General features: G+C 54.8%; 1 protein-coding gene across 10 annotated transcripts in view; it reads right to left on the bottom strand.

The window, feature by feature from the left end:
• The window catches only part of SYNJ2 (synaptojanin 2), a 96,743-nt gene that overhangs the window by 26,669 nt on the left and 51,510 nt on the right, over positions 1-18,564 (bottom strand). For 8 of the 10 annotated variants that reach the window (XM_059083532.2, XM_067011086.1, XM_067011088.1 and 5 more), the window contains 7 exons: positions 16,746-16,829; positions 8,874-8,935; positions 6,382-6,478; positions 3,694-3,866; positions 2,212-2,293; positions 1,350-1,499; positions 1,105-1,270 (listed from right to left, as the gene is read on the bottom strand). In XM_059083532.2, coding sequence (XP_058939515.1) covers positions 1,105-1,270; positions 1,350-1,499; positions 2,212-2,293; positions 3,694-3,866; positions 6,382-6,478; positions 8,874-8,935; positions 16,746-16,829 — 814 coding nt within the window. Of the gene's footprint in view, positions 1-1,104; positions 1,271-1,349; positions 1,500-2,211; positions 2,294-3,693; positions 3,867-6,381; positions 6,479-8,873; positions 8,936-16,745; positions 16,830-17,585; positions 17,637-18,564 lie in introns of those variants that run through there. The other 2 variants (XM_067011090.1, XM_067011083.1) reach the window with 2 other exon arrangements.

Below are 18,564 nucleotides of genomic sequence, written 5' to 3'. Positions count from 1 at the left end.
CCTGGGGCCAGAACAGAAACGGGAGGCCACCCTCATGGAAGACTCCCCACGAATGATACCTGGCAACGGGAACAAGAACGCTCTCAAGGTGAGAAAGATTCCTGGATGAGTTAACACTCAAAGACGTCGATCTGACCCCAGTGGACCCCTGGCTCCACCTCTCCCTGCCTCTCGGTTTGGAAATGGTGCAAATTAAGAAAGTAGAAGAGGGCGCTCTCACGCGAGTCCAGAAAGCACCGGGAACCACAGTGACAGCTGGTACTGTGGACACATTTTTATCTTCGGTATATTGTGGTGTCTGACCTTCTGGCTGGGGAGAGACTGCCCCTCCCGGGGCTAAGCCAACTCTCAGACTCAGCCAGAGCCTGTTACACGCAAACAAGCCACCCAGAGCCGTATCTCCTTCTGGCCAGCACAGCCCAGCAGTGATGTTCCTCTGCCTTAATCATCCTAGAACCAGGTCCCATCCAACTAGAGCCCAGCCCTAGCCCAAAGCCCCCACGGTTCCTCAAGCTAGCCAGTCCTACACCTTGCCCGGCCTTCCCTATGGAAACCCCAATAAAGGCTGTGGCCTAAGTGCCCTTCTGCCTCCTGACCACCCTGGCGTTTTCCATGTGGTCCCGAGTGGCATCTCTAGGACCTGTGAGTGTATTAACTCTGTTTTTTCCTGAGCCTCTCCTCTGCCTCCTCGTGTGGCTGCACCCGGCTGAGCGTCTCCTAAAATACGACACACAGCGGCAGGCTGCTCAGATCGGCTGGTCAGACCACGAGACTGATCCCGCTGGGGCCGCCACAGAAACAGGAGCCACCCTCATGGAAGACTCCCCACAAATGAGAGTTGGCAACAGGACCAAGAGCGCCCTCACGCCGAGAAAGATCCCTGGATGGGTTAACACTCAGAGACGCGGACGCTTCGAGAACAGTCGAGGATCAGATCCGAGCACAGAAGCTCCCTCCCACCGTCCCGCAGCCCAGGGGGGTGCCTGCCACCCACCATGTGGATGACGTGAGGGGCGGGAAGGCCGGCGAGCAGCCCCCAACCACCGCCCTCTGGACGGCAGGGCAGCCGGACGCCCCCCCCCAGGCAGAGCGGGAGCCCCTCACCCAGCAGGGCCTGCTTGTCCAGCAGCACCCTTCCTCTGTCCGCAGCCTCCTCAGCGTAGACATCGCCGACCAGCAGCAGCCTGATGGCGTCCTGCTTCGCCCCGTCGAAGAAGGTGGACTGGATTGTGCGAGACACAGACCGGGCCCCGTCCTTCAGCTTCCCCACCTGCCACGGGCCGGACGACAGGCCGTGAGAGGGGCCGTACGGGCACCCCCGCCCCCCGCCCCCCGCGGCCCGCCCCTACCTTGGCCTTCCCTTCCAGGGCCCGGCTGCCCGTGAACATCTTGCTCAGGCTGTGCCCGTTCAGAGACCACATGGCTTTGAAGGACTCCACGAAGCGGTCGGCAATGGGCTTTGAATTCAGCCCTAGGCTCTCGAGCTGCAAGTGGAGGACCTGGGCGAGGAGGGGACGGTGGTCACCAGCTCCTCACCCGGAAGCTGCCCCACAGACGCCCAGGGGACACCACCGGGCACCAACCCCGTGAGTTCCTACCCAGAGGATTGCTGTGGGTGACTCTGGGGCCCCCAGAGGACAAGGCACCCTCGCAGCAGAGAACGGGGCTTCTATACCTCACCCAGCTTTATCTATACTTCACCCAGCCCTCCTCGGACGCCCTCCCCCCGCCCTCCCCCATACTACCCGCAAACAGGACAGCAAGGGATGGACGGCAGGCAGTGAGGACCCCACTCCTCCTCCCAGCGGTGAGCCAGGAGAGGCCACCCGGGCAGCAGACCACAGGCTTCAAACCCAGCCTCATCTCGGGCGATCTCACCCTGCCTTCCTCTAAGGGAACGTTCACAATAATCACTACACACAGCTACTGTTTCTCCTTTGGGCCACGGTAGCACCTTTGGGGCACCATGTCTGGGGTGCATTCCAAAGAGTGTGGGAAAGCGTGCCCGTGATAGGCCAAAGGCATATCGCGGCATCAGCAAGCCAGCCACCCAGGGAGACCTCTCTCTAGATGCCGGACCCACCACTGTCCCCTCCCCGCAGTGGGAACGTCAGCCCAGTGAGGCCTCCCTCATCTTGCCGACAAGGGTGCCGAGCCCAGCCCGTCCCCCTGAAGGCACAGGACAGGACACAGACGGCCCGAGAGACAGACCTCGAGGGCGATGAAGCTCTGCACCGTGTTGGTTCGGTCCAGGCAGTCGAGACAGTTCATCCGCAAAGTGCCCTTCTGAAAACTTCGGGAAACAACACACACAAGTTACAAGTCCTGCTGGAAGAGGCGCACGGGCCGTGGCACAGCCGCCCACGTGACTGCAGGCCCCCCAGGAACCTCGTCCCGAGAAAGAACCCCTCACCTCCTCCCTGGGAGGCCGCCTGCCAACTAGAGCCCACCGGGCAGCCCAGAGCCACCAGAGTTACTCAGCCGGGTGGATCCTAAGCTGTTTGTCTTTGCCACGGAAACCCCAGCGGGGGCTCCGCGACGTACACGGCGCGGTGGGTCCCAGCACTGCTGGAGTGGTGGCCAAGCCCAGGGCGCGCTCTCGGCGGCCTGCGCACCACGGCCCTTATAAATACAGTCAAATCCCGTTATCACCACAGTTACGTTCTAGAAAGTTGGGTGAACCGTTAGCGAATTGAACTTGTTAGCAAAGCAGCAAACGCCGAGTCACCGCTCCTGGGGGGCTATGTTCCCGTGAGCCTCTGCTCACGTATTTTCACCAACTGATCAATATATAACCTTGTTTTATGTGCGTCTCTGTTTAAAGACACCTAATGTAATATACATTGTTGATTCATCCACGATGACGCCTTGGCCATCAGCGCTGTAACTCGTGCCTGAACAAAACTTCTCGAACACACGTACTCTCTCCGTGAGGCACGTCACACCCTTCTTGGGCTTAGGACCCTGGACAGCACTTAGCGCCACACCTGGGGGGCATTTTAAACAGTGAAATCTCCGACAAGATGCACAAAAAAGTGCAGACGTGGCACCAAGCAGATGGCGCGGGAACACCTGTTTGCAGGGTGAGCTGCAACAAGAAGGCCGAGTGGGGCCCGGCTCCACCGCAGCCGGGAACACGCACGGCAGGCGCCTCGAATTTCTCCCTGCCCTGAGCAGGTCTGATGAATGCTCCAAGGGTTTGATTCTGGGGTCACAAATAAACTTGAGCAAGTGGGCAACTGTGCAAATGTGGAATCTGTGAACGAGGAGCGCCAGCTGTACCGAGTTGCGGAAGCTGGACTTCCTTCTCCTCCCCTGAGCAGGGGGGCCACATCCCAGTTCCGTTAGGCGATCGGGTTTATGCCAGCTGCTCCCCCTTCACTCTTTCTCATTTTCATCACGGCTCGGATGATCAGTTCTACGGTCACCATGGCTCCACCGTTTAACCCGGTCCCCGCCATCAGTACATTTTGCCAGAAAATCACGACTTATCATCTGCTCACAAAATTCACAAGCACCTCCGATTGTGGGAAGGGGAAAGGAGAAGGCCAGAACCCAAGGTGCCCGATATCACCGAGCCTGCGGCCCCAGAAACGGCCAGCGTAGGAGCAGCGAGGGAGGGCACGCTCCCGGCAGAGCCCCGGCCACTCGGCAGCTCACCCGGCGGGAGGACAAGATGCAGGCGAGACTCACCGTGGACTTACATTCTTGCCCCTGGCAAACACATCAAAGTCATCCCAGTGCAGCTTCAACTGTGGCCTCAGCAGGTTCTCCAATTTCTCTAGCTTCCCGCCTTTGGCAAACTGATGGAAGTCAAAGTTGATCATAGGCGTGTCGCCGGCGTGGCAAGAAGCCCAGAGCAGCTTCTGAAAGGGGAGGGAAGGGAGAGGGTGGCAGGGCATCTGAGCGGCCAACTGCCTCACTCGACATGGTGCGGGGCTTAGTTGGAAGGCTTACGGTGGACCCGGTGGTTTACCAGCCCCGACCCAGAAAGGGCAGCACAGAACAAAGGCCCTGAGGACAAAACCACAAAGAGCATCTCGCCTGCAGGAGGGCAGAAGGCCCACCTTGGACAAAAGACAGCCAGAGTGGGTGTGGCTCCCCGGGGCGGCCCAGGGCCCCGCACCAACATCCCCTCCCAGAGGGCCCTCTGGAGACGCCCACGGGGAAGGACCGCTCTGTTCTGCGGGCACCCGAGTGCCACAGGCGCACCAGGTACAGGGCAGCGCAGCAGGCTGCGGAGCTCATAATCCAGCTCCTGTTGCCCTGGTAACCAGTCCCATCCTGACAAGCCAAGACTCCGGGAGGGTGTGCTCAGAAGCAGCCGAGTCCCTCGGCAAGTCCTCCAGGCCGCCCGGTGAGGGGAGGCACAGCCCAGTCAAACTCCAGGGTCGGGGAGACAGGGGCTCGGGGCCCACTCGGGCCCGGGTCCAGCATGTGAGCTGGACTGAAGGCGGAGCCAGACGGGAGGAAGCACGGCGGCGGGCGTGGGGGGGGGGGTGCCGGGCAGGCGTGGTGCCCTGGCAGAGGTCTGGCTTCCACACAAGGAGCCTCAGCCAGCAACTCCTCAGCACTCTCACCAGGCAGCCCCGGGGCAAAGGATGAAGCACTGCCTTCCCAGGGCACCCAGCGTGGGGCCGCCAACCACACCCTCCTGTGCGGCTTCAGGTCAGACGTGTCCAGCATTTGCCCAGTCAGAGTCTAGTGACTCTGAAGGACTAGAAGGGCTTCGGGCCATCTGGTCCCAAGGACTCTGAGTGCCCGTCCCTCCTGCGCTAGAAGGCAAATCAACGCGCAGCTGCCGTCATCGCGAAGGTCTTGTTGGGAAGTAGTCACCCAAGCTGAAGCATTCACACTTCATGATCTGGAGTAAGTGCCTTGTCCCCTGTGGCCTGAAAACCACGGGTCACAGGCTGGCTGCCTATGCATGGACCTCAGCATGGCAGAGCTGACAGTCTGCGGGAACCCCTTCTATGGGGCACCCCAGTTGGGACCGCGACCCAGGTCTCTCCAGCTAAGGTCCACCTCTTACCTCCTACCTGCCCGGGAGTCTGGTCTCCCCTGCTGGGCCAGAGGCCTGCAGTCCTCTCCTGCCTTTCCTGCGCAGGGGCCCACCAGCTGACGGGGCCGTGCTGAGGACACCTTCTCCCCAAAATCAAGGCATAAAAGGGACAGATTCTTCAACGGTTTTTTTTTTTTTCCTTCTTCTTCCTTAAAATAAGCTGCCAACACAGCTGCCAAGATGGGTGGCAGTGGAGATGCTTCTCAAGCTTGTTGCCAATAGCAACAGACCAAACAGGAAAAGCAGGTCTGGCCAAGTGAAACTGGCCTCCAGAAAGTCTCAGCTCCCAGCACATGGCTTTCCTAAACAGAGGGAGCTGAGCACCCAGGATTCAGCTTCTGCCGGCCAGGGGCCAGGACCACAGGGAACACTCTTCCCGGGAAGTGAGGTGTGACTTCAAACTCTCTCCGTAAGGGGCTTCCTTGAGCTCTGAACAACACAGGGTTTTTTTCCCCATTCAGGAAGGAACATGGGCTGCTGGGAAAGGACTCTGGAGGCCCACAGCCCACAGCTCATTCTGCGGCTTGGTCTCCAGTAGACCGAATACACGTGGAAGCCCGGGAACAGAGAGATGCAGGCGAGGTGGGCGGAGTCTTCTGCTCACTGCTCCCTCCCCGTCCAGGGTTTCTCCAGGCATCTCCCTGGAACGTGTGCCGGAAGCCGCGGGGAGCCCACAGAAAGCTGGACGCAGGGAGCAGCTCTCAGGGGCAGCCCAGACAAGGATGGATGACTTGAAGGCTCCAAGTTCACAGGAGGAAATTACCTAGGGTTGCTTGCCTTAAACCGAGCAGCGGCTCTGAAGAGCCACTTAGGCACAAGTGCCCTGCGGGTGTCTGTGTGAACGTGCCAGAAGGTGCTGGCCAGCAGCTGGGCCAGACCAACAAGGGAGAGGGAACTCCGGCTCCCTAAGCAGGTCAGGGATGCACGGGGTGAAGCCCAAACACACGTGTGCGTGTGCGCATGCGTGTGCGCGTTCACGCGTGTGTGTGCCCGTCCAAGAGAGCCAGGGAAAGGCCCGGTCACCCCGAGAGGTCGATGCCCCGGGGGGGAGCAGTGGAGGAGATGCAGCTGGAGGTGGGAGAGGCTTCGTTTTCCTTTTGAGCAAATTCTCCCAACCACTGCTTTACAAAAATTAAACTGCGTTTGTCAGTAGCCCAAATCACCTCATGCTGAAGCTCTGATGGAAAAAGTCTCCCCCAACACGGGGAAAGCAGGGCTGTTGTTCCCAGTGCCCATGGAAGCCCGCCCTGAGCAGGGGCCCCTCGGCTCCCTCACTCCCCGCCCCGCCCCCCTCCCCCCCCGGCGGGGAAGCCAGTTACCTTGAAGGCTCTGTTGAGCACCTCCTCTCCACCTCTGCCCCCCAGCAGGTTCACGACCACTTGCTTCCCGTACTGCTCCTTGAGAAGCACCATGTGCCTGCAACAGAGCCGGGCCGCGTATGATGCCACGTCCCCGCGACACACACTGACGGCCCCGGCCTCGAGGGGACCTGCCAGGCGCTGGGGGTCCTGGATGAGCTGTTCCCCACGAAAGGCACTGGCCAAGAGTACACAGCACATCAGACTTCTAAACACACGTGGTATCAGGTGGAGGATATGCTGGACTTTCTGTAAAGTCCTCCATTAAATCCAGAACAGCTAATCTGGCCTTTCATTAACAGAGCCTTATAAACGTGACGTGCGTATCTCTGAAGTTAATCCACTTCACTTGGTACCTTCTCAGAACTAGAAAACCTGGTAGGAGAGGCATCAACCTCAGGGCCCAATTTTTTCATCTAAGTGCTGCATTTCATGATGTTGAACCTCAACCAGAAGGCATAATGAAATTTCAGTCTTTAGGAAAATTCTGTGTGTACCAGGGACTAGTTTTAAATACATATACTGAAATAGCAGGGAGAGACTCTAATATTTGTCTTTTACCAGCAGCTTTTGAAAAGTAACTTTATAATTTTAATACTGTTAGAAATATTTAAATGTAGTTTTTTTTAAAGGGGAAAATACACAATGCAAAAAGCAAATGTAAAAGTAATACTGCAATCTTAACGTCTAAAACGAGAAAAAAAATAACACACCACAATGTTAAAAGTGGTAGAATTTTGTGATTTTAAGTTCTTTCCTTCTTTAAACATTTTTTGTATTTTCCAAATTTCTACAATAACATGTTTGTCTCATAAATGGGATTTTTTAAAGTTAATTATCACAAAAGAACCATTTTTAGCCCAATAAGAGAAAAAGGGACTCTCTCACTAACTCGGACGGACAGCACTGCAGAGAGGAATGTGGATCCTGAAGTGGGCAGTTTATGTCCCTCTGCAGACAGCTGAAGATGAGCCGCCCGAGGGCTCCGCCCCCGTGAAGGAGTCCCCCAGAGCCATGCTCCTGGCAGCCGTGCCCTGTCTGCAGTCCCTCCCAGGGGGAGGATGCAGGGCTGGATCAAATCTGGGAGATCAGGGCCTCCCCACAGCCGGTAGGCTGTGCACGGCCCCTGGAGCCATGCTATGTGGCAGCCAACAGGCGTGGTCTGGCCCCTCTGGGCTCTTCTGGTTCCTCCTCCCCGGACAAGGTGCATCCCGGCCTGAGGTCTGACAGGTGCAGACAGAGCAGGCCCTGCTCAGGTGGGGAGTCTGAGCTGCTCAGCGCTGAGTGTGCCCCGTGTGTAACATGCTAATTAGGGGGGCACAGGTGGGCTGGTGTCACCAATCTTAAGGTAAATAAGAAGGCTGCAAGCAAATTTAAAGTCCAAATGAAGCTTCGGCTAGAATGACTCAAACATTTAAAAACATTACTTTGAGGACTTCCTTGGTGGCGCAGTGGTTAAGAATCTGTCTGCCAATGCAGGGGACACGGGTTCGAGCCCTGGTCCGGGAAGATCCCACATACTGCGGAGTGACTAAGCCCATGCGTCATGACTACCGAGCCTGCGCTCTAGAGCCTGCGAGCCACAACTACTGAGCCCACACGCCACAACTACTAAAGCCAGTGCGCCTTGAGCCTGTGTTCCGCAACAAGAGAAGCCACCACAATGAGAAGCCCGTGCACCACAACGAGGAGTAGCCCCCGCTCGCCTCAACTGGAGAAAGTCCACGCACAGCAACAAAGACCCAATGAAGCAAAAAAAAAAAAAAAAAAAAAAAAAGAACTATGTATAAGCCAGAATTTTTTCTAGAATGATATATAGAAAACTAACTAACAGTGGGAATTGGGAGTTAGGGTACTTCTACTTCTTCCTTTATACTTTTCCATACTGTGACTTTTTTTTTTTTGCGGTACGCTGGCCTCTCACTGCTGTGGCCTCTCCCGTTGTGGAGCACGGGCTCAGCAGCCATGGCTCACGGGTCCAGCCGCTCCGCGGCACGTGGGATCTTCCCAGACCGGGGCACGAACCCGTGTCCCCTGCATCGGCAGGCGGACTCTCAACCCCTGCGCCACCAGGGAAGCCCCACACTGTGATTTTTTAAAGCCTGGGAATATGTTACCTTAAAAACACAAACAAACCAGCTTAGAAATATCCTATGGTTTAGAGGATGCCTTATTAACCAGGACAAATAGATAAAGCTTCAGTGCAGAAGGAACTGATAAGATAAAATAATTGCAAAGTGTTACCTGAGCATTTATGAATGGACATTCAGGGAAACCTGAGAGCAAGTAAAAATTCCATTTTGTAAGCTGCCTTTTCGTAAAAAGAACCAAAGTAAAAGGCAGATTCAGATTCCAGATTTGGGGTCTCCCGTTTCCCATGGCACCCTGGCTCCTGTACTACTGTCTGATGGGAGAAAGGACAGCAGCCTTAGGATGCAGCCGGACGACCCTACCTGTCGAAAGCAGGGGCGTTGGCTTCCAGGCCTCTGTTGAGTCTCAGATGATGGGAACCCACCTAAATGAAAGAGAAAGGACACCGGTGACTCCTCCCATCCTGCGAACCCAGGACACGATGGCCTTTCCCCTCGCCCTCTTGCTGCCAGCCAGGCCCCGAGCAGCAGCCACTCGGCCCCTCCGTGGCCCACCGACAGCTCAGGATGGCCGGGCCCTCAACGCAGGTCCTGCAGCCTGAGTCTGGCTCAGCTTCAGCCCCGTCCTAACTGCAGCATGGACCACGCCGTCTGGGTTCTTCTCCAAACAGAAGACAAACTTCAGGGTAAGACCATGAGGCCCACATCAGATCCACAAACCCTTCTGTGGTGCAGAGGTGAGGCCAAGCCAACCGGGAGAAAGAAACCGCTTGCAGCCTCTTCTGCAACTCCAGGGATCTTGACTGCCCCTAAAATCTGAGCTGTCATAACTACCTGCAAACGACTTTGCCTTACGGTTTAGAACCACCTATTTAACACTGGAAGCTTAAAAAACAAACTTAAAGCTACTTATTGTTATTGCCTGAGGGGACTCTCTCTGGACAGATCTGAGACAATCTGAACATTGAATAATGTAAGGACATGGGGAGGGTGGGAGGGAGGGAGACGCAAGAGGGAAGAGATATGGGGACATATGTATATGTATAACTGATTCACTTTCTTATAAAGCAGAAACTAACACACCATTGTAAAGCAATTACACTCCAATAGAGATGTTAATAAATAAACAAATAACTAATGTAAGGACAGCAGTGGATTATAACCTGATGAATAAAATAGGAATCCATGAATCTATACAGATGAGAGTTGGATGGGTGGCTGGATGAGTGGATGGACAGGTGGATGGGTAGGTGGCTGCCTGGGTAGCTGGCTAGCCGGGGGGGCGCGTGTGGGCCAGGGAGAAGAGAGGGTTCTTCCTCACAGAAAATACCAACTGATAAACATGGAGGGAGAGGTGGAAAACCATTATCTTATATCAATCATAGTAAAAAATTGTTCAGCAAAAAATCACCCATTGGCCATAAATCTTGGGGGAAAACTTGATGAGGAGTAGGATATGTGCATGGTCTCAAAGTGTCTCCATAAATCACTTGTTAGTTGAAAAGGAAAACATGTTAAGCATAAGTGGAGAAACGGAAGAACATCTTGCCCAAGTTATCAAAACTAACATCACCAATGAGGGGAAGAGGGCCACTGGGGGCTGCCAGATGGGAAGGACCTCTGAGCCTGATCGAAATGAAACACCAGGAAACTCCCAAATGAGGAAACATTCAATTTACAGAAAAAGAAGACCTACGTTCTCCAAAAACATCAACGTCAGGAAAGACAAAGGCAGAGGAACTGGTCCAGATTAAAGGAGATTGGAAATGTGAGAACTAAATGCAGGATGTGATGCTGGCCTGGATCCTGGACTGAAGGGGGAAAGGAGCCACGATGGACACTAATTACTGAGAAAGTTGATAAACCTGGAATATGGGCTGCAGATGTGATTAAAGTCCTGTGTCCACGTTAAATTTCCCGAACGTGTACCTACCCTGTGGTGATGTAAGAGAATGTATTTGCTCCTCGGGAAAACATTCTGAAACAATAACAAGTAAATAGACGAAATAGGTGTATGCAACCTACTCTCAAGTGATTCAGAAATAAATAAAGCATAGGTGTGCGTGGCAAGATGTTAACATTTAGTGGATCCAGGTAATGATGTGTAAGAGTCCTTTCCGCTGTTCCTACAACTTTTCTGTAGGTCTGAAATTATTTCAAGATAAAAAGTTTCTTCAAATGTACTGCTCAGTTTTGCTTGGTATTGAAGGTTGTAAAAGTGGTGTCCTTGGATTCATCCATATCATCAGATGTAGATATTACTGAACATGTGAGAAGCATGATTTTATGACCCTTAACATCGCAGATAATCCATCTGTCCCTCTCCATACGTGAGGAAAGTACCCATCTAGAAAACCAGTGTCTCAGCAATAGATTTAGAAATTACTGGGATTAGGTCTGTCCATATAAATGACTCTACAAATAAAGTCTGTAGTCCCTTTTGGTCCTAGGAGACCTTGGTCACGAAGGAAATGAGTCAGTAAAGTAAGGCACAGAAAAGGAGGCATCTTGCTCTTAACCGTCGGTGTTCCTAAGAAAGGCTCAACCCAAACACCTTCATTTTGTGTGTATTCTGCCCTCCTTTCCTGATGGCCATTGACACCTGGCTGACGAAATGCCACTTACTTAACCCCCAAAACCATCACAGCCCCTGAGTTCCCAGAAGACGGCCATGTCCTGCACCCAAGGCAAGTCAGCTCCTGTCTTTCCTCTGAACTTACAAGGAAGGTGCCGGTGGAAAGCGAGTCCGTGCTCCTCCAGCCACCCTCTGAGGGGTCCCTGAGCCCCGGGGGCCGCTTGCTCCACGTCTGTCAGTCAGTCATCACAAGAAATCCCCCCTGGCTTCAGGGAGAAGCCACGGCTGTTTTTAAACTCACTCTCATGGGAGCAAGTAAGAGAATCAGAAAATGGTTCAGGGCTCAGAAGCTTGATCTCTGGCTCTAAACTTCTCCTGTGATTAAAAACTACCTAAGTCCTGTTACGCACTGCATAACCCGTACAGGCCTGAGTTAGCGAGCCCGACACCTCGGGTCCACGTGGCACTGGGTGCTCTGGAGATGGCAAAGGGAGGGGAGACCCTGAATTCCCGTCCCCGGCTGACAACCACCAACTGGGTCGCTGTGCAAAGACCCCGAAACACACTTAAGCGTTTCTAACGAGTCTGCACGACAAGTGCAAGTTAATGTGATGGAAACCGTGCCCCTTCAGACTGAGAGCCGGCAGCGTAACGGGGTGAGAGGCGCAGCAGGCCCTCCGCTGCACCAGCGGGACTTGGGGAAGCTGGGGGCCAGGCAGGAAGCAGCAGCCCCAGCAGGAGAGCACGCGGCCCGGCCCCGGGACAGCGCGCGGCCCATCGGATCCTCTGCCCTTTCTCCCTCACCCACTTTCCGTGTGGACGGGGCGAGGCAGGACCCTTGTAGGCAGGTTCCCAGCCCCACAGCAGTGAGCCCAACGCCACCGCTGATGACACTGAGGGCACCACCCACAATGAATGACCAGGGCAGTAAACGGGCGGAAAGGATCCCTGACTCCAGTGGTTCTCAAAGTGTGGTCCCCGGACCGGCAGCACCCGTGTGCCCTGAGAGCTTGTTAGAAACGCAGATTTGAGGGCCCACCTCGGACCTACGGAATGAAGGTCTCCGGGGGTGGGGCCAGGAATCTGTGTTTTAACAAGTCCCCAGGTGACTCCTGCACAAGGTGATTCACATGTGCACACACACGCCCCGCCCCCCCCCCCCCCGCCCCGCGCTAAAGTCTGCGAAGTGCTGGTTTCTACCTACTCAACACCCTCGTTCCCTTTGGATGCCTGTGAGGGCACGAGGCAGCGGGACGAGAGCAGCCCGGGGGTCTGTGTCCACACCCGCACACGGGGCGCCCTGCTCACAGCCATGTCCCCCCACCTCCTAAGTGGACGGGGCGTGGACAGAAGGGGGGCCTTGGACACTCTCCGGGAGGTCATTCCTCCATCAGCTCGACACCCCCGTTAGCCCAGCTGCCTAAGGTCGCACGTCCTGACGCTGACCTGAGGCTCTCCTCTCTGGTGTCACCTAGTCCTGAGGCCACGGTCTGTCAGAGCCTCGGGGAGCAGCTTCACGTGGGGCTGAAATGAAACCACTGCTGGCCCGGCACACAGGAGCTGACCGCGCTGCTTTTTTTAGCCTCCCTCCTCCTCCTTCACCCCGCCTCCTCCCCCCGCCAGGTGGACACTCGGTCACTCACTCCTGTCTGGTCCCTGAAGTCAGGGGTTCAATCCTGAAGACTCCAGGCCGAGCCTGAGGGAGTGCCTGAAAGAATAATGCCTGGCTGAGTCCACGCAGAGCCTCCCTGAGCACTTGAGAGGGTCCTGGGGCCACAGATGGCATCTCCGAACCTCTCCCTCCCCCTCCACGGCCTCCCCTAGTTAAAGCCGCCAGCATCTCTGCTCTGGATCCACGCCCTCCCCTAGTTAAAGCCGCCAGCGTCTCTGCTCTGGATCCATGCCACCATCCTACCTGGTGTCCTTACCTTTCATCTCCTTCCTCCAAACTCCGAAGCTTACTTAGGCCTCACCACCTACCTCTCGAACCCTTTAGTGCAGCGTCCAGAGCGTGCAGAGCCAGCTCCTTCCAGCTCACAAGCCACGGTATGCACACCTCTCCCCAGCTCCGAGTTCAAGCTGTTGGCTTGAAATCAGCTCTGATGGGAGTATTTACACCACAGAAATGGGCAAATGCTACAAACCAGAACTGCTCGCTCCTGGCCCTAAAACAACTGTTTTACCAGCATCACCTTGAGTGATTCCCAAGCCTCCTGCACACTGGGGTCACCTAAGGGTCTTCAAAACAGTACTGAGGCCTGCTCCCACCTGCAGACGCGCTGACGTAACTGCGACGGCACGCACCCCGAGTGCCAGGAATTTTATGAGCTGCCCAGGTGATTCTAACGCGTAGCAGTTTGGGCACCACTGGGGTAAAATTCAAACTCCTTAGCGTAACATACAAAGCCCACGCTCATCTGGGCCTCGCCGGCCTCCCCAGCCTCCCCTTTCACCACATCCCCCGTCCCCCACGCCCAGGCTGCAGGCAGCGGAGCCAGCACAGGGCCCCAGATGTGCTCCGACGCAGAGGTTGCAACACCTGCATCCGTGGCTCCCTCTGCAGGCTGCCTTCCTGGCCTGGGTGATTCCACCCGATCCCTCCCAGGTCGGTCCAGACACCCACCCCTGCAGCCTCAGTGGACTGTCCGTCCCCAGAGCTGCCGCCGGGATCTCAGCCTTCCTCTCTCCCAGCTCTATTCGTACGACACTGTCACGTGCTGTCCCCTCCACCCCGAAGTCGGGGGCGACACCTGATGTCAGGTGCCTGCACGTACCAGGTGCTTGGGATGAATACAGGCTTCCCCCCGGGTGTGTACGAGGGCCGGGAAGCGGAGGAGCCCAGGAAACCGGTGCTTGTGCTGCACGTGAGCGCAAAAAGGTGAGGACACTGTCACTGCACCGCATGGTGTCCTCACGGGGCCTTCACGGGAAACTCCTGCTCCGCTCGCAGGACGCAAAGAGCCGTGCTTCTCCTGATGCAAATGCGACTTGTGCTTTTTGACTCTTAGATGCTCTAACTTACGTTATTAATGCCATTAACAGCCACCATTTTTAGTACTTTTTAGATTCTAGATACTGTGCTAACTTCTAGTACATACTATGGTATTTAATCCTCTCCCTAACCCTACGAGGTTGGTACTGTCAATCCCATTTTACAGGAGGGTAAACTAAGGCTATTTATAATCTGCACAACCTATGAACAAGATAAAGATGAACTGCTAAAGGTACATGGTTGCTGGGAACGCAGCCGGGATCCAGGAGTTTGTAATGAAGGCACTGTGCCCGTGATAACGTGCAGACAATCATCACCCCACGGTCCTCTCCGCGCACCCCTGTGCCCCAGCCCCGGCGGGGCTCATCCATTCCCTTGGGGTAACTGCAAAAGGGCGAAGGCACAACACTGCAACCTAAAAAGCAAGCTATTTACCCCCAAATCTTTGCGCTTTTCGTCTAACCTAAGTGAAGAAGGAGGGGGAATTTTTCAAAATAGAGAAAAAGAACCACGATTGATCTTCAGGCTTGCAATTGATAGTTCGGGTAGGGTGACTGAACGTTGCCCTCCTGTGCCCTAGGAAGATGACCTCATCTCTCTTTGATGATGGATAGTATTTAGAGGATAAACACGGGTATTAAACCCAAAGGTCAGCGAATCCTTAAGATTCATGAATGCTAAAGCCTTTGGAAACTTATTTTGAAGAAACCACGGAGGCTGTGGAAGAGCCTTAACAAGCGTTCTGAGTCTAAAAGATGCTACAGCTACAGAAAAGCAAGCCACCCAAGGTCCACGGATGCTGACCCAAGTCAGACTGGGGGACAGTTGTTCCAGTGCAGGGTCAGGCTGCCTCTGGAGCACAAGGGGAGTCACGCTGGAGACCAAAATTAAAGAGGGGACTGACAGGTTTTGTTTTGTTTTTAGAAGAGGGAGACCAGAGTGTGGAGAGTCCTAGAAAGAAGACAGAAATGGCCAAAGGAAGGCCCTGGAGAAGACGAAATGAGCAAGGGGGAACCGCGAAGGTTCCTGAAGGTCTGAGAACTCAGACTTTGTGTGGCACGTCCCCTGGAACACCCTGTAGAGACAGACTGCATGCACAGCAAGGAGAAACTAGCTAATTAATAATAATAATAATAATGGAGCCATCCCAAACTGAGTGAGAGGGTAAAACAGAGGAATTTCAAAGGGTCCTTCCCAAATTCTAATACTCCATCCTGACCATCTCCCGGTTTCGGGGTTTCTTACAAATCAAAGGAAAACTCCAAGTCTAAAGAAAATCAAGTTTCAAAACCCCTTTTAGAATGTCCAGAATAGGCAAATTATAGAGACAGAAAGTAGAGCAGTTGCCCAGGCCTCGGGGAGGGCCAGCAGGGAACGGAGAGTGACCGCTGACGGGTCCGTGGTTTTCTTAGTGGCGATGAAAATGCTCTCAAGTTAGATTATGGTGACGGTTACACAACTCTGTGAATGCATTAAAAACCACAGAATTGTACACTTTATATGGGTGAGGTTTACGTATGCAGATCATACCTCGATGGAGCTGTTTAAAAACAAAGCTCTTGGGACGGCCTCCAGAGGAGTTCTCCACCCGTCCTCAGGAGCGTGCCTCTCCGCCTCCGCTTAATGCCATCAGCGGCTGCACACGTCTTAGCTGTTCCTTTCTCTTGGAAACTCTGAATGTTAATAGAGCTTTTGCCCACACAACTGAGACACTCATCCAGCCGTCTCGCCTAAGGGCTGACAAGGTTCCTTTCCACGGCTTCCAACTGCACCACGACAGCATGAGGACAAAGTGCCCAAGGCTGAGGCTGGGTCAAGTCAAGGGCGGGTGAGACTCAGAGCGTCAAACACTCCAAGAGCCTGGCAGGTGGCCCTGGGCCTCTTTAGCCACTGGCTGGTGACCCAGCCACCGTCACACGGAGCGCTCGGGAAGAAGAGCCAAAGTGACACAGGCCCGGGCACAGGGGTGTCTTGAGGGCACCAACGTCCCCTCCAGCCAGGCGGGAAGACCGGGATCGGTGTGGAGGAAGCTCGGGTGCCCTCGGCCGCGACCCTCCCAGGTAGGGAAGCAGTGTGCTCCTCCACTGACGACAGATGTGCTCTTGGACCCACACCCTGAACTCGTCCCAGGAGACAGAAGACCAAATACCTCTGGCACCGGCCAGTGCCCTGTTGGGACGGCAAGGAGTATTTTTAGAAATCACATGAAAGCTCCGTGCAGTTCACACGTGGTCCCACAACAAGCACCTCCAAACGCCGGACCTGCCGCACGGCCGCTGGGGCCCCCAAAACCTTTCAAAGCTTTCCGGGGGAGTCGCAACTCTCTAAAGACATCGTAGGCCGTGCTCTCAACACACTGAACTTGGGTGTAACTGCGATCACAGGATACGGTCCACTTCCCTGCAAAGAGCTTCCACCCCACCCGTGTCATCAGTGAGCTCGGGATCGGAAAATCACAAAGCGTATACGTCTCTGTGTACGACACCCCCCCACACACACACACATGCACACACACTGTGACAACTCAGCTCAATCCAACTGGGCTGTAGGGAAAAGACCAGAAACTGTGCCATGAAAGAAATATGACTAAAAGAAGCAACTCACAGCCACTTAGAAGAGAAGAGCGAGAGAGCAATGACACAGGTGGACAGGCTTTTTTATTACCTACCTGAAGCCCGGGCTGCTCCCAAAACAGCGGAACGGAGCCTCTGATCTGAACAAAAGACGACACTCCGTCATCCATGTAAATCGTCTGCACCGCGAGGAGACAGAAAGGGAGAGGTATTCTTCAATGAAACCGAATGTCCTGGGGCCGGGTAACGGGATCCGGCTGCCTGAGACCCGACACCAGCCAGAGCGAAGGGCCACAGCGGGCTCGAGCGGCCCCTGCCCCTCGCCCAGCCTGGCCGAGCCGCCCCCGCCCCCGCCCCCGCCCCGCAGGCCGCCGGCGCTCACAGCCTTGCCCCGCTGCCCCGCTGCCCCGCTGCCCCCGAGGAGGAGGGCGCAGGTGGATGGAAATCCCACAACCTGACCGACCTCCCCAAAAAGCCCAGTGGTCCCCCCCCACCCATTTTAGGAACAGAAGCAAATGGGCTCTGGGATTCAACTAAGACCTTCCCGGGAGCCCTCTACCGTCACCCTGTCAACGGGTGAAGTAGCAGACAGCGACTGGAAAGGGACTGGAGGACATGAAATGAACCAGCTGCAGCCCAAAGCCCTCGCTGGCTGCACTAGGCGGTCCTGCACTTGACAATGCAAGTCAAGACTTGACCTGAACTCATAGCTGGTCCCGGCCCTACACCACTGTGTTCTTAAACGTGTCAGGGAGTCCACACACACACACACACACACACACACACACACACACACACACACACACACACACACACACACACACACACACACACACACACACACACACACCCCGCCTCCACAAACTTCCAGGGTGACGGCACCTGCACGGACACAGACCATCCTTTACAAGTTAAAGAATGTATCTCCTCCCTACCCCACACACATTTCTTTCAGGCTGTACCAACTCCTCATCTGTCTGCAGGCCCCTGCTGACACTCTAGTGCCAGGGACGTCTAAAAGGACAAGAAGTACGGTCGCGAGCATCACGAGGGTGAGGGCGGCAGTTATCAGATGCTGCCCTTTATCTGAGTAACTCTACCCTGGCCTGGCAGGGCTGGCCCCAGGCGATGCTACTGGCCCTTTCCATTTCTCACCGGCCTGCTCCCTTACAGGGTAGCTTTCCATGCGGCTAGATCACGCTCAGATCACACATGCATTAGTAATTCTGCAGTGGAGGACCTGAACATTAGACCTGAAGGTTCCCTGAACTTCAGGAATTACATGAGCCTGGGAGTTATAATGCTGAGCTGAAACTCTATCCTTTAATCTCCAAAGGAAAAAAATGTACCGGGTGAAGAACTCATCTGTTTCCAGATATTGATCACCAGCAAATTGGTTACGCTCCATTATTCTACTGACAAAAGCAGAAGAAAGTAGCAGGCTATTTCAGCCACTGCAGGGAGCACTGGCTACAGCGAGATTAAATGTATACAAGCCTCTCTGCCTGCGTCCAGATTGCTGAGAATCACCAATTCAGCCAATATCTCTATGTAAAGACAACTCGTAACAGTGCCCAGGACCTGACGGAAGCTAAGCAACGATTACCCTTCACTTTACTTAATGCGTGCTAAAAGCACTACTTCCGGCGTTAGACCACACCCCTCTTGCGCTGGCACTTAACACAGAACCAGCTTCAGAAAAACACCGACAAGCAGTCCCAGCACTCCGGACCCCACCCCCAGGGCAGAAAGACAAGATGCCGCCACACGTCTCCATTCCTCCTCGCGCATGAAAATATTCTAGCTCTGGGCCCATCCCATCATCAAGAACACACCCACATCTTTGTTCCCAGGTGGTAGGACAACCCCCATCATCACACGGTAGTGATGGATTTAAGGTGCCTTCCTTTCTGG

Source organism: Kogia breviceps, chromosome 13 (assembly GCF_026419965.1).
Source record: "Kogia breviceps isolate mKogBre1 chromosome 13, mKogBre1 haplotype 1, whole genome shotgun sequence".
Taxonomy (NCBI): Eukaryota; Metazoa; Chordata; class Mammalia; order Artiodactyla; family Physeteridae; genus Kogia; species Kogia breviceps.
Note: the sequence above shows the minus strand (reverse complement) of the source record. Positions and strands in the feature narration are given on the sequence as shown.